Below are 16,575 nucleotides of genomic sequence, written 5' to 3'. Positions count from 1 at the left end.
TTTTTTCACCTCATAGGTGATTTTCATGTCAATTTTTCCATTCAGGGCACCTGTGTCCTTGGACACACATTTTGTAGTTCTCCTTCTGCTGGCACCATCAACTAAAAGGCTGAGTTACAGCGAGGCAGAGATGCTGAGTGAGGATTCTGGCATCCAGTAAGGCCTGGAGTAATTCAAAGTATCCTCCCCAACCTTCACCACACTAGAAAAATTACGTCACCCACACATATGCTAAACATCACGCTGAGACAACAGAGGCACCGGCAAGGTCAGTGTGCCGCATAGCATCTGGACAGGGACTGTGCTGCTCTGCTAATAGCAGATCAGGGTCTTGAGAGGACAGTGTGGGGATGTGTGCATGTCATTGATGCCTATTCTGTAGTGTTACATTTCCACTGTGGTTATTTAATTGGGTGGAATAGTCAGGAATTGGGTTGTAGCCTCTGTATAAACCATACAGCCCCTGCAAAGAATTCCTAAAACATAAACATCGCTAGGTGTTTAGGTAGCTTGTTTTTGGAATATGTTAATTTGGTCATTTTTGCCTTAAAGTAACTATAAATCTCACCTGTACCATCTGAGCAGATTTAGTAAACATAAACCTAAATACAATAATAGAAGCATTCTTTAAATAATTGCAAAAATGTTTCCTCAGAATGTAAATTTTTGAGGCTTTTCACCCATGAAAGGGAAAACAGACATTTTCAGTCAGTCGGTTGAAGCTATAACCTCTTGATCTGCATGATTTAAGAAATCAACAACCGGGCAACTATGTTTAAAGGGAGGACAACAAAGAACCAGATGTGTAAATAAACACAAATGCATTTACTGCTGTGGCTCAACAGTCCACATCTACAAACACACAAACTGTTTAACAGGATAATCTGTTGGGAGAGCGGGATGCAGGGCAGACACAGGTGAAGCAAGAAGACAACATTGCTCGCCTCTGGAGTGTGTCCTGTGAACTGTTCCTGAACCGCCGTCTCCTCGGCGTTCTCAGCAGATCAAAGGATCAGGACTGAGTGCGAGCGTGGACTTTGAAAGTGTACATGTATCTACAGTATGTTGCACGAATACATTCACGTCAACATCTTCCTTTGTCTACAACTCCCTTCTTTTTAATAGGTAACAGTGGATTGCTTCTTGGCCTCTGTGCACATAGAGATGCTGTCCACTGTTTTTTTTTTCCTTTTGGCCTCAGAGACTTGTAAAGATCAAACACTGTTGAAGATGGGAAAGAACAGATTACAATTATTCAATCGGTTACTTCAAAGAAGGGCAGTGTGGAATGAGCCCTAAGGAACCATACGCATTGGTGGCAGTCTATGGAGGTGGCCAGCAAAGCATTTAAAAACATGTGCTATCAGGAAGTGATCTCCTTACCTCCCTGGTTTTTGAAAAGATGCACATCTTGGTCATTTTCTCACATCTGTATACTTGGTTGCTTGCTTGAGTTAATGTAAAAGTAGGTTTTGGAATTTGGCCCAAATGCTTCCTGTTTTTTGAAATCATATGTCATCAGACAAGGATTTTGAAAACAAAGACATCTGCGACATGAAAAGAGGAGGCTTCAAAAAAGCCCTGTCGGTATCCTGAAATTCTTTAAACTTTTGCTTTGTGCCAGCATCCAGAGATCCGTACGTACTTCCTGGTCTCTGAAGAGTTCCTTTAATGTCCAAAGGACGTAGCCAAAGGTTCTTGTAAAAGATTTAATTTCCATCTTATTACCCAGACTAGCATTCTGGGCCTGGCATTAAATGAGGCAATCATTTCGCTATTAGTGACAGTAGCGCTGAAGTGCCTTAAATGGATCCTTAAAAACTTCCTAAACATAAAATATGGTCCTTACCAGTGTTGCTGCGTTGCCCTTTAGCAGAAAGTTATGAGACTAAGACAGCAGTGGAGAAAGGCCGGTGTCAAGTGTGAGTGGATTTTTTTTTTTTTTTGCCTGTGTGTGTGTGTGTGTGTGTGTCCAGCTGAATTTTCAATGCTAATTGATTCCAGTGTAGCGCGCTCCATCACGCCCAATAGGGCCGTCAACCCCTCCCCTCCCCATAATATGCCAGCACGTCTCCCAAAGACATACCGTTTAATCTCCTCTGAAGAGCTTCCTCCTGCAAATGGATGCAGTAAATCTGCTCATCCAGGTCCTCCAGGATCTAAAGGAGAGGTAGCAGAGGAGGGAGAGATGAAATGGGTTATAATTAGGCCCAAAGTGGGACTGAAGAGATGGCAGATGGGAGGATGAGTTGGTGATGTATTTGTAGTCCTCTGTCATGAATGTAAATGGCTGACTGAGAAACATCTTATGGAGCAGAAGTGCAACGTGGCCTCAAGTCTGAGCCGAGGTGTTGGAGTTCAACTCTGAATCTCTTTTCAGACGAAAACCCGGTTTTAAATTCCCTCAGACCAAAGCATTTACAGAAAAAGTGAAATTCTAACACTTACTGTGGGTTTCACTAGCAACTGGCCCATGACAGTGAACATCCTGGACAGTCCAACAGGAGTGCACACTACATATATTACAGAAAATAAGAAGGAATAGTTTGATTGTTCAGGCAAATGAATTTGGCAATAGCAAAACAGTGGTATTTGTTTACTCACTGAGTAAAAGCAGTCCTCCCATCAGAGATATACATGAATAAAGGTAGGGCAGGTAAAATTCCCAAAGATCTACAGATTAAAAAACAAACAAACGTACCATGTCACGTTCAAATCAGAGTAAGGACAAAGTGCACCCCACCATAAGTAGCTGTGATTTATACATTACATAATTTATTATTCAAGATTTTGTTTTTTGTTTTTTTCTACTTTTAGAGAAAAACAACGTACCGTAGAGTGACTCCATACTGGCTGCGTCATTGTCAATAAGTGCAGACGCCACCCACACAATGCCCAGGATGAGCAAAGCCAGCAGGAACAGCATCACAAAGGTCTCTAGGATGCGCGCCCTTATGCCCTGAAAAAACAATGCACAAAAAAAGTAGAAATTAAAGCTCATCAACAACAGAAGGGTTTTATATCAAAATGCATCAAAGACACATTGATGGTCATTGCACTGAGGTGCATTGTGGCCTTTTACACACTACAGGTCAGAATTTTTTTTGCACACGTGCAGGACATATATCCCGCCAAAGAATCCTGTGAAAAAAACACTGATATCCAAAGATATTGCGCTCTATAAAGTGGGCCTAACAGGAGCTGGTGGTGGCAGGAGATGGGGGGCAGGGGTGCTGTAAGGAGCATGAGAGCTGGCTGGGTCAGCTACTGTCTGGGATCAAGAGCACACCTCCCATCTGGGAGCGATTAGAGCTCCCTTAGCACCACGGTCGTGTCCAGGGCCACGCAGACGAGAGGGTTTTGGGGTAATTTGGGTTTTCCGGGTCACAAACTGCTGAGTGGTTAATAAAGTCCCCTTCTACCTGTTCACACAGTTTACATTTCCCCCCTTACTGGAAAGCCGAGCCGTCTAGCACTGCAAGATAGATAGGCGTTCTCATACACATGTCAAGTAGGCTAACAGGCACAGGATAACAAGGGTTCCCTGCTTTTGGAGGGCTGCTTAAATTGGGTACATATGAGCAATTTGTTACCAGCTAACATAATGGCTGTGTGGTTGCTGTTCAGTATTTGCCAACAGGTACATGAAGGGGGTCTCTTTGAAAGTTGAAATCAAATCACTTTGTGGAATGGCATTGGTTAAAATAAGTTAAAATCAAATTTGTTTCATTAATTTCCCTACATCTTATCACCAAAGCCATTTGCCCTTCAGTGATCACCTTACAATTTGGATCACTTAGAAAAGAGGCCTTCCCCATCTTTCTTATCTATAACCACTTATGGGTCACAAACTTATTCATTTCCTGGGTAACGATTCAGGGATTTGGAACTTTCAGACATATTCACATCATTGTCAGTGATGAACCCTACTACATCCTTACGCAACTTCTTGCCTCTTTCAGTGGTAATCTGGAGAAGTCTCTATGAGAGAGAATTTTCCTGCACAACTAAGAGAGAAGTCACCAGGGTCTGGAGTGCCCCAATGTGGCCAAGCCGGACACTGCAGCCCTTCCACAGGTAACAGTGGAGGGCTTTTAATTGGGCCTTATAGCCTTTAGTCAGCACACAACAAATAAAAAAAATCATGGCAATATATTGTGAAAACAATTCTAACTGTAATTTGTCCACCGCAGTGGTGACATATCTCACAAACATATTCGATGTCCTCTCCTGAGCCGACAATAAAGTCACCTCTCAGTGCAGAATAACACTAAACATGCAGCCACAGATCCAGCATGGTCATTGCATTCTGCTGTCTGCCTCATGTGCTTCTGCACTCGCCCCCAGCTCACTAGATGGATGCTGCAATCAGACATCTCAACTGAGCAGTGGGGAAAGCAAGACTTGAAATTAAAAAAAAAAAAAAAGGAGAAGAAAGGAAGATATGGAGAGCCATGGAGAGAAATAAAGACAGACAGAGAACAACAGAGAGCGAGCGACTGATGGAAGAGAAGAGTCAACGTCTGAGCACATCTCATTTCCCAGAGGTAAGAGAGGTGAGAGAGGAATGCTTTCAGGGACTTGAGCCACGTCCCACACGCGCTCTCTTAAGGATGCGTCAGGACAGGCAGAAGCCGAAGGCGGAACGTGGGTCCACTCAAGCGCACCAGTCCACCTTAACAAGCTGCCAATGCCATGCTGAAGGTGTATTCCCTTTAGATAGGTCTCTCAATCATTTATAAGACTCAAATCATTACCCATTCAGATCATTTAGGGCAAAGGCAATGCTTGTCACCTCCCCTACTATCATCCCCGGTTCCTGCCTCTCTGGAAGAACAATTCACTGTGTCAGATGTGATTTGACGGCGCAGGAGAACGAGGTCACTGAACTGCGAGCCCAGAATGGTTGCAGCTATCCTTCCACAACTGTGACATCACATGCTGAATGTTATGTCTTATCCTTGAATATTCTTGCAAGGACAAATCAAAGTCCTTTATTCATTGAAGCAAGAGCACAAATGCATGCAAAAAAAAATCTCATCTATCAAAACAGTTCAAAGACAAACCTGGAGAGTGATGATGGAAGAAAAAAAAAAGAAACAGACCTCTGTCTTAACATTTAGAGCGCCAGCTGAAAGTTTCTATTCTTGCCATTCTAAATGTGTAACTACCTCTATATATAGCAGCTCTGAAATATTCAGCATCCCCTGATCCTCACACTGACATTGAGTGAGGGGCTGGTTAACTGCAGCTATGCTCGAACGAGACTGGAGAGACTTCCAAGAAATATATGTAGAATGAAAAGAGCAAAGTAATCACTTCACACGCAGTATCCCACAAATATGCACACATTCACATATGGACACAGAAATGCACACACACATTCACAGGCAAGTAAATCAACCTCTAAATCCGACTAATTGCACTAAGATGAAGAGGGGCTGGAGTCCTGTGCTGTAGACAAACTACAGTTCAACCTGTCATCATCTGTGATGCAGTGCTTCAGCAGATGGGTGCAGCAGAGAGTTCACCTGTGGAGGTTGGGTGACACTGCGTAATGGTGAAAAAGTGAGCGAGAGAGAGAGAGCAAGAGATGACACTTGGGAAGAAGCAGGGCAGCACTGAATGTTGGGGGGTGAGAGAAAAAGAAAGAAATCAGACAAAAGAGAGAGTGATAGGTGGTGCAGAAGCTTCCTAGTTGCCACCATCAATCCTTGGCAGGTCAGCGGGTGGAGGCAGAGATCATCCTGCAGACCATCCTTCTGCTCACTGTCAGGGGTGTGGAGAACAAGGGCCAAGAGTGTAGTACGTATGGGAGGGGGGCAGGGTCTCTTTACTAAAGACAAGCCAGATGCCCAGGGACCTTATTAGTGTATCCTTCAGCCAGTTGGCTACAGCGCAGTGACCGTGTCAAAGACAGAAAGCAGAGGAGAGGGACTCTCCCCTGTAAAGCTGCACAATCAACTTCTAAAGACTCGTAATGAGTCCTTAATAAAGCATCAATGACACGAGAGCACAGAAAACTGATCAGGATAACATCGTATCATTCAGACTGAGGAGGGATTTGGGGAAGTTGTCATGAAAGAGAAAACATGGTGGTCACTCAGTAGCTTGACTTTTTTTTAAAAAAAATTTTTAGATGGGAGATTAAATCTCCAGGTTCCCTTCTGCTCTGATAACTGACTCAACGGACAATTCAAAAGTATCGGAAAGAAAGAAGCTACTTCTGTACTGAGTTTACCATCAAGTAAAATTTTGGACCAAGTGCACTACCAAAATAAATCACTAACCTATTTAAGAATTCTATTTTCATGTTTGACTGATAATCTCGATTAAAAAACCAGGTGCACAATCTGTTTAAACTTCAGAACTTCTTATTTAATCCAGAAAAACTGAGTCATGAGAGGACAGAAAAATCCTGAGCAACTCACTTAGTTCCCTTTATAAATTCCCAGCTCAAACTAATATGTTGCCATGGTAACGGACATCGTAACAGGCAGCTTTAGGGAGACATTGTGACCTTAAAGGAAGGTTTGTAAACACCACTTTATATTCTCCGGCTGGCCCTGCCCGAAAGAAGGCCTGGGAAAAATGTCTGCATGTGCAGGAGATTTGAAATAAATATCCAGGCCCCCATTGTGGAACTTCAACAAAGAGGAGTATCTTAGTAACACCACGCGGGTTTGCTCGGCGAGACATTTTCTCTCCCCCACTTCCCCTCCTCTCCCTCCACAATAAACACACTTCTCATCATTGGCGGGTTAGGGCTTAGGATGAGATTGATGAGGAGTTTCTTTAACTACCAGATGAAACCTGCTGGCCCTTTGCTGGGTCACTCAGGGGGTCAGACTCGTTCCAACTCGTTTCAGGATCAAACACATTTCAATACTGTGGCTAAGACCAAAAGACTATTCAGGGCAATAGATAGCTTCAGAATTTATATAGTTTCTGGATGTGGAAACCTCTAAAACCACTACTTAAACTGACTACTTTTCATCACTTTAAATTGTTAGTCTGTGGCAGTGAATTGATATTTTTAACTAGAGATGATAAAATAATAAAATACTGTATAGGGTAAGAATAGAAAACACTAGAAATAGACCAAGTACTTTTTTTAAAAATCTTGATCAAATTGCTTTAGAGTAAATATAACTTCAAGATATCATACTTGTCACACGTTATTATTAAACCACCTAGATATAAATAGAAGTCTGAACAAAGGCTGGTGCTGATGTCTTCACAGTCTTTGTCAGAATGAGCTGATCTTCTCAAGAATGACAAGGATGGCTCTCATGTTTATCATGCCATCTACTGGTGGTGAGGGAACAATGGCAAATAGAAGATTTCAATCTTTCCCTGTATAAAAACCATCTCAATCAAAGCGCTTGATGCATAATAGTATTTTTTATGTAATTGCACAAATGCGCATACGCATAGATGATTGTTGAACATGATCAGAACCAAAACACTTTAGCTACACAACGCCCTGTAGCAGCTTAAGTGATGCAGCTCTTATGCAAAGATTTGAGACCACAGCAGTAAAGTGGGAGACATTTTACAGCAGCAAATAAAGTTGGATCATAACATCTGACATCAAGACCCTAAGTCACTCCGATTCATCCGCAATTTGGACAATTTGTTTAACAATTAATCACTCAGGTGACAGAACCTCTGAAGAGCTGAACAGTTAACATTGAAAAAAAAAAACATCCACATTTCCATCTTTATTCTGGTGGTGTCTTTTAGTACATCGTCAAAAGTAAACGCAGCCACATGAAGAGGCTGACTTAGAGTGTTAGTAGTGAAATTAATCATTCACTTCATTTCCGCAGTCAAAAGGACCTTGCAGTGCCATAACATTTGCTCAGGAGGTTAAAATGCCACATAAAATCTTATGACATTGCGGTCTAATGCCGTTGTAAGGGAACGGGATAATATCACATTATAAAAACTTAGATCTGTGTTTTACATTCCTCTTGCTGTCGGATGTATGACCGACTCTGCAGGCAGCTCAATTTTTTTTAAAGGTGAAACAGGACTATCACCTCCACCCCTTCCTTAGCCGACGCAGAAGTGCAGCTCAACACTGAACAGTGCTTCCTCTAAGCCGTTTATGGAAGATCAGTAGCAAGAAACAGTCTTGTTTGAAATGAAAAAGAACAAAAAGGAGGAACGTGAGAGAGGCCCTCATCCTGCTTCCTACACATCAGGATCTGCCTTCTTCCAAAGAAATCTAACCGAAACAAATTAGTGGCCTGAGGAAGAAAAGAACTCGCTATACACTACAGTACAGACTAATTTTTATGTGCTTTTGCCAAGAGGGACATAAACCAGAAAGGTTTCAAACTGTGACACAGGATAGAGGTGTATTAAAAGTAAATCTTTCCCCCTCCATTTTGCGAGGCTCTATTGTGCTGTCATGTTGCTGCGACTTTATGGACTTTTGGAACACGAGCTTCCAACCTCTTTTTTTTTTGAGGGGGGGGGGGTAATCAATTAAACGAGGAAGTTCGCTGAGCCTTACAACTCGATTATTAGCCTGTCCTTTTGAAGTTTTATTTTAGGGGGCTGGGGAGGGGGTGACAAGGAATCAGGCTTTAAATCAATGGGGCCGATGCAGCAGTGTTGAAGCGTTTGCAGCCTTTGGCCTTATTGGAAGGGTTTGTCAGGATGTGGCGCTGGGCGAAGTCCAGAATCAGTTCCATGGTTAATGAGCTTTCCGCAGTGGCAGTTACAGTCAGAAGTGCGAGTCAAGGAGAGGGCAAAGACTAGGCACCTGCTGATGCTGCTACTTTGGCTGTTAAGCGGAAACCCCATGGATGGATAGCAGCATTGGTAGATATGTCCCTAAAATTACATTATGATATTTTGGGATATGTCTGCAAATATATTATTGACAGCATGAAAACTAATCTCATACTGTGGTGTATTGATGTCAACACGTTAGAATATTTCCATTTTCATAATATAATTTTTTTCATACCTGTATCAATGGGAATAATGATGAGGATAATGATATCGCACACCACAGACAGACAATAAATACATGAAAACATCCACACAAAAGATGAAAAGTTTGACTTTCTTAATAAAAGTTTTACAGCTTCTTTAATTTCTTATCATTTACCTTATATATGATGAATAAATCATACAGATATCATTATCACAAAAACTGGATGAAAGCAAATTTTGTGAATTCTCAGGATTTCTAAAGTTTGCTGCAAACTCTGAAAGATCACAATGTTGTCAAACTCTGTTTTATACAGTATTTTTAATGGAACGGCAATCATCTTTATTGATACTAGTTGTTACCATTGTGTAGCACCTAAAAAATTTTTTTAATGGTGCACATAAATTATACCAAAAAAAAATATCAATTCACCTTTTTTGATCCTGCAAATCCTTCAGACTCCAGGAAGAAATAGGCAAATGGCATCAGGACAAAGAGACAAAGGTTGGAGAACAGTGACACAAGGTTCCACAAACCTGCAGAAACCAAACATATATTAATATATAAATATTAATAAGATTTGAATATTATTATGTAGCAGCGATAAGGTGGGGTCGCCAACACAGGGTTTGAGCTGAAGACTGAAGGCCCCTTTTTATCAAGTCCAACTCATGGACACTACTGCCCCCTGGTGGCTGTTATAGCGAAAGTAACTGAATGTACGTGGTGGATAACATGCAACTACAGTAAGTATGTGAAATTATCTGATATCTGATGAAATAGTGATGAAAAAAACCTTTTCAAATGATCTGGATTTAAACCACAGGAAAGAAGCAGTCTGAATTCATCTGCCAGCAGCTGCTACTGGCATTAAGTGTCAGCTTGTACTGAAGGCCACATTTCTGAGTATCACTTGTGGTTCACTATTTACATGTTTTCTCAGAAAAGCAATAGTGCTTGACAAATGCACCAATTTTGAGGTGTGACATCAGAAACCAAGGCAACTACAAATAGGACCAAACTGGAAAAACAGTAAACAGTACCAGGTTAGAAAATATAGACAAACAATGTTGTGTTGAATCAGGTATTAAACACAATGGGAGTCACACAATTGTTGTCAAACTGCATTAAAAAAAAGGGTTTGGGGCAGAATTAATATATGTATTATACATCCCATAAAATAACAGTCAGTTTCAAAGATTAGTCCCAAAAAAAATCAAACAGATGATTTTTGTTGTTTGTTTTTTTAGTTTTTAATAAATTATCTGTGTTAGTAACAGTGAATCAGAGAATTTTGGACATTAGATTCAGTTAAGCCATCTAATACAAATGAACCTCTGTCCCATAGTGAAGTAGTACACACTACATTTAAATAAACTTTTTTTTTTTAGAAGCAAATGATGCACAGTAATTATTTCATGATCAGAAGAGAGAGAAACAGTTAGTGAAGTTAAAGAAAGATGAAATGAGATCTACTGACCGTGAATGAGGGAGCCATTGAGCCACTGAATGTAATAGTTTTTGGGAAAGGAGAGCAGGATCTCATTACTAATGATTGAGAAAGGCAGTAGGAAGACGGCACCACCTGACACTGCCAGGGTGAAGGTGCACAAGTACAATCTGCAAATGAAATCAAACAAACACACATACACACACGAGTTAGGACTAATTAATACAAAAACCAAGACATGCAGAATTGCAAAATAACACATCTCTTTTTGAATCACATTATATAGTTATTTACTTAAGAACTGGAGGATTTGCTTTGGATTACAATATTATATTGATTATTAATCACTTAATTCACACTGTGACAAGAATTAATGAGGAAAAAGGAAGTACGAAATTAATATTTTTAGTTACAGAAATGACTGCTCAATCTAAACATTAAATCAATACTCTCCTCTTAAATTTAATCCAGTTCAAGTCCAAGACCAGAAGACATGGACTAATTATGTTTCTACAGACTGCAATTTGTACTGATGCAGAGGATGTGGGTTTCTAGATTGCACCCAGGGGGAAGTGACCATCTGCTCGGTGGTCCTCTGTAGGGCTGCACGGAATCCCCACCTCACCACATCCACAGAACTCATCAGCTGTAATGCTTTCATAATTTATGCTGGACCCTTAGGTGCCATTTCGCTTAGCTGGACCTAAACATGCAACAAGGATGTGGCAACAGTAGATACTCTCAAGTATGATGTGTCCTGTAATCCTAAAGGAGTGCTTGAGCTGATACAATCTGTGACACATTCAGTGTTAGAGCTTGTCAGTACATTAGTGTCAGGGTCGGGGGGGGGGTTTATCTGTCATTGGTTGTTAGTAATAAAGCTGCAAAACAAACAATTACGACACATTTAAATGCGTTATTTCCAGGATTAATACATTTATTACATTTCTCTGTCCAACCAACACGTGAAAGCTCAAAGATATTCACCTCACTATGACATAAATGACAGACAAGCAGAAAATCCTCTCAAATGAGATGCTGGAACAAGAAAATGTTGTCATTTGGGCTAGAAAACATGGCTTAAATGTGTAATTGATTTTTAAAAAAAGACAAGATTACTTATTTTTACTTCTTTTTTTTTTAATAAAGATACTTATTCAAAGAAAGAATAGAAATATGATCCCTTTGAAAGGTTTCTTCACTCAACAGTTCTTGACACATTTTTGAAAAAACAATTAACTAAAATCAGCTTTACTCACGATATTCTGTTGACAATGGCGTCTTCATCCTCATGGTCATCTATGAAGGAAACCAAATAACTTGGGTTATTTCGTTACTCATCCACATTTAAAGAATCACACAGTATATTTTATGTTCTACATTGTGAATGACTTGTATGACTGTGCAATTTCTGAACAAAAGCTAATAAACAAAGTTTACCAAAATGACCAAAAACAAATTGTCTTTAAATTGTAAGTGGAAATATTCAGCTAATTAACCACAATGTCTGAGGAAAGTGCATCCAAGATTTATCCTGCAAAACACTCCTAAATGGAGTCTACTTTTGGAGTGGTCTACTTTTAAACTGAGACGACTGAAGTCTTTGTGACCTGAGTTTCCTTTTTTTTTCCTGAGGAAATGGGATGTAGTTCATAATGTCTTCCCAGGCCTTTTGTCTCTGTGTACTCCTAGACTTTTGTCAGCCACTTCTGCATGTTGCAGTACAGATTTTAGAAAGAAACCAAACTTAACCAACATCTCACAGAAACTTTTTTAGTGTATGTCATTTAAAATTCCTTCAGCAGAACGAGATGCCATTAACCCGTCCTTGCTACTGCATTGTTCTAATATGACCAGCCCTGGAAACATTTTCAGGCGGATACTATTTACACTGAGCTGACTGTGGTAGATTACTTCACAGGCATGGGTGTGGTGAGTCAAGCATACACCTCTTAGTTGAAACTTCCTTTCAGATAAAGTACAAATGATGTACTCAGTCCATAAGCTAACCCAACAACCAGACAGACACGCTAACTTCTACAGTTTGAAAATTGTTCTTCCACGGACATATTTCTGCTGAAGTGTTACAGATGCTTTAAATCACATCACATGCTAACTTCTGTTCCTACTATGTGAGTTTGTGTTATTTACAGACTTACCACTTTTTCTCTTGTATCTGGTTATGATAAAATAGGAAACAATGTAGAGGACTGCAAACAGGAGGAAGCAAATCTGAAAAGACAACATAACAAACTGAAGCCAAGGATTTACAATGAATGTAGATGAATCACATGTTACAAAGCAAATATTGACATTTAAACAAAGCAGATTTCAGACTCAAGTTTTTCAGTCTCTGCTATTGTATGTTCAACACTACAAAGTAAGAGACTCTTAAGCTCTGGTACAATTTAAGATTCTAAAAAATATTCATTCTATAAAATGTAGTCAGATTAAGAGTAGAGTTGAGTCCATGATTAACAGTAAATGGAAATCCATGGATTTTGCTTTTAATTATAGTATTTAATCCATTTTTCATGACATTAAACCAGACTATAAAGTCATTTTTAAAAATTGTTTACTATTATTTCCTTAACTAAGAATTTTCTTTATTATAACCTAATTTATAAGTTTATGAGACACTCTGGTGTAAAACCAGATATCTAAATAAATTAAATTTGGTCAGAAAATAAATTACAGTATTTGGACATCAGAGTACAGTATCTGCAATTAGCAGAAAATGCTCATTGTGTTGTTTTGAACACATAATGTGTGTTTGTGTGTTTTTGGGTTTTTTGGTCAACACTCGAAAGATAAAAATTAAGTAATTAATCTAGTGTCATAGAGGAAGAAAATATTCATATATTAATATTTGTGAAGGTCGAAACAGTGAATATGGTTCCACGACTGTACAAAATGTTGCATAATCTGCAGCTGTAATTTCCCCATTAGATGCTGCCAAGGGAGCTATTAGTTTTCCCCAGGTCTTAAGAACAAAATACACGTAACAAGGATGTAATAAATACAAACCAAAAGAACATCCTAACTCCAGGTACTGAGTATATGCTTGATTTGTCTGATGCTCTCAGTGTCTAATCCAGAATGGGCAGGTTTCAGAATGCAGAGTACACCCTCACCTGCAAAACCACATTCTAACATGGATAAATACACTGCAATACTTGATCGCTTGTATTTGTACAGCCAAAAAATTCAAATCTTTGCTGTCCACAGTGCAACTATTTTCATCAAAATGTGTAGAATGAGTTAAAACAATATAATTCCTTCCTCTTTATTAGACAAATCATTCACTACCAATCAGTCTAGTTAAACCTTTATGGAACAGAGCCATTTGCTAATCGGTCCAGACATTGAATTAATACGTAAGCATGACTTCGCAACAAGCTGGATGGTCTCACAGAAGGATCACATTCCACATTCCCCCCTTCTACTGTGACAGTGACCGGGACATAATTAATATCAGAAGCTCCTTCTTCAGCATTATGCACCCTGTCAACATTGTGCAACTCATCATGGCCAACCTAAGATATGATATGACTCAGCTGGACACCAAGCCGATGGTGCACATGTCAGACAGACAACCTGACATGAAAAGAAATTCCAGACCATCACATTCAAGCTGGGGAACATGGTGTGATATTGCAGCTGTAGAAAAACAATTTTTCTTACCTCCTTATGAGAGATAGTTGATATATTCAGAAGGGACAGAACTGTGTCATTATAGAGGCTCAAACATGGCAAAAACAACTAAAAAATTTACAAATACACACTATCGGGTGCAATAAGCTGATAACCAGGCAGACTCTAAAATGCAGCACTTTCCAAACACAGATAACGACAACATACAATCAGACGAGACAACACCACTATCAAGAGCAGTTATTGCTTTGTTTTGTTAAAAAAATACAATAAACCTGTTAACTATCGAAGAACTGCAGATACTATCCAAGTCAATGTTCTCAAAAGTGTGAAGCGATATATGTGCATACATATATACATATATATATATACACACACACACACACACATTCATGTTTGTGTGTGTCTTTGTGCATATATGTACATATTTATTTATTTTTTATTTTGTTTTTTCCACAGAGTAAATAAGTTTTTATTGTTGGAATGCCAAGGGCAACACAAACCTAACAATGTTTTCCACAGTTTATCTCTGTGACAGCCTGATAATGATGTTACAGCCTTGCTTGAAGGTGGTTCAGGAAAATATGATTATTAAGTAAACCAAATGCAAGATAGTGACACATTAACATTAACATGTTAAACTGATTACTCATAGCAGAATGGCTCTCTAAGCATTCCTCGGTATTTTTTTTTAACATTCTTTGAGTTTCCCCGCATGTCGGGGTGATTCAGAGTATAATATTGGTCCAGTTATGTTTATCAAATATAAACCTTAGCTACAGAAAAGCATGTACCTAAAGTATAATAACTAGGGAACCAAAGTTCATATTTTTTTATTGGTTCACAAATTGCCGTGTGCCACAAGACAAATAAATGAATTCACCAGTAAGTCTATCTAAATCCTTATAATCTTTTGGTAGTGAACAAATTAGTAGGAGAAAACCATTGCTTCATAGACTGGCTGGGCTAGGAGCTCAGACATCCAGATGGAGCCCAGAGTAGAACATCATCAAGCTGGCTGAGGTGTTTTGACGATTGGTGTCTCCAGCCAGCAAGAGGCCCAGAACTCTCTGAACGACTGACACATCTGACCTGGCCAAGGAATGCCTTGAGGTCAAGGAGCGGGGGACGGGGACACTGCTTTGTCAGCTGTCATCACAACCCGACCACAGATAATTTGAAGAAAACGGATGGAACTATAAATATCATTTCATGCCTGTAGAAATCAATCCAGAAGCTGACTCACCAAAGACATCCAGGTTAAATGATACAGCGGAATCATAAAAAAGATTATGTGCAGAATGCTGGAATAAGATACTGAGAAGGATCAAATGTGAAAGCCAAAACTGAGATATTGAGCTTTCATGCTAGTGAGACACTTAGAAATTACAGTAGTCCAAACATATCTGTTACAAAGACCTGCATCAGACAAAAAGGTCCTTCTTAAACTTTCTCAATAGTCCTAAGCTGACATAAAAAATACTGTGGTTCACAATGTGGATCATTGCAAAGAAAATTCATGAGATATTTTACACACAGATATTATCTTGTAACTACAGTATGCACATAAAACTGGAAAACAATACAAAGAAAGAACATGTCAGAAAAATGTTCCCTTCCTAAGACATTTTAGTAAAATGCATAAACATTAAATACGCAAAAGTAGCTTATGAAATATTTAATAATTTAACAAAGTTTTGAGCTAGAGGAGATTTTCATGAGATAAACATCAAACTACCATCTTTCCTTGCACATATGTATCTACCTGGGCTGTATTTAATAAACAATACACTTTTACTTTTTTTAATAAAAGTGCATGGTAAATCAGGCATAAAAAGAGACGTCATCTCTCCAATTTATTCCTTCAACGATGTGTCAGTCTTCCCTAAAAGGGGAACACTGAATCGGTGAGACGATGACATTAATCCTCCCAAAGAACCGAAGCTATATTTAATATGACTTTACTCCAAATCAGCAGCAAATACAAAAGCCAAGGAAATACTGTTCGCTACAAAGATACATTTAATTCGCGTATCAGTTCCCTTTAAATTTCAAACAATATATGACTAGTCCCTGATGCGTAAATAAAATAATATTTTCGTTGCATCGTAAGATTTATTGTTTTATTACATTCTTCTGTCTTGAACTGTCAGATGAAGCTAGCGTTAGCTTCCATCAACGTCACTGTTCAACAGAGGACGTTGTTAGCCTGCTAGCCCTAACTAGCAGCTCCGTGGGTTACTTACAATGTACTCTCGAACTTGGCTGTGGAAATTCTGCTCTCTAATTGTAACATCGTCTTCTTCCATTCTTCACATTGCTGAAGCAAACAAGCTACAGACTCACTACATGTTAGCTCATAAAACTGGAAACAGTAGAAACAACTCCAGCGACTCCGCTTCTCTGCAAAAAAAAAGTGCTCGGTCTGGTTTCATAGACAGTTCACGTCAAGGGAAGCCCGCTTCGTGCTGAAAAAAAAGAAGTCCCAAAATAAAATACGTCATCACCATGCGTCAGTTGC

The 16,575-nt window shown here is 39.4% G+C and overlaps 1 protein-coding gene across 1 annotated transcript in view; it reads right to left on the bottom strand.

Moving 5' to 3' along the window:
* The window catches only part of lmbr1 (limb development membrane protein 1), a 28,342-nt gene extending 11,827 nt beyond the window's left edge, over nt 1-16,515 (bottom strand). The window contains exons 1-9 of the mRNA XM_068303941.1: nt 16,301-16,515; nt 12,560-12,632; nt 11,660-11,699; nt 10,431-10,570; nt 9,383-9,486; nt 2,833-2,959; nt 2,605-2,673; nt 2,449-2,513; nt 2,087-2,159 (exon numbers count right to left, since the gene is read on the bottom strand). Of these exons, the coding sequence (XP_068160042.1) occupies nt 2,087-2,159; nt 2,449-2,513; nt 2,605-2,673; nt 2,833-2,959; nt 9,383-9,486; nt 10,431-10,570; nt 11,660-11,699; nt 12,560-12,632; nt 16,301-16,363 (754 nt within the window). The 5' untranslated portion in view covers nt 16,364-16,515. The remainder of the gene's footprint in view (nt 1-2,086; nt 2,160-2,448; nt 2,514-2,604; nt 2,674-2,832; nt 2,960-9,382; nt 9,487-10,430; nt 10,571-11,659; nt 11,700-12,559; nt 12,633-16,300) is intronic.
* Between the last annotated feature and the right edge of the window lie 60 nt (nt 16,516-16,575).

This window comes from Antennarius striatus, chromosome 20, assembly GCF_040054535.1.
Source record: "Antennarius striatus isolate MH-2024 chromosome 20, ASM4005453v1, whole genome shotgun sequence".
NCBI lineage: Eukaryota > Metazoa > Chordata > Actinopteri > Lophiiformes > Antennariidae > Antennarius > Antennarius striatus.
Note: the sequence above shows the minus strand (reverse complement) of the source record. Positions and strands in the feature narration are given on the sequence as shown.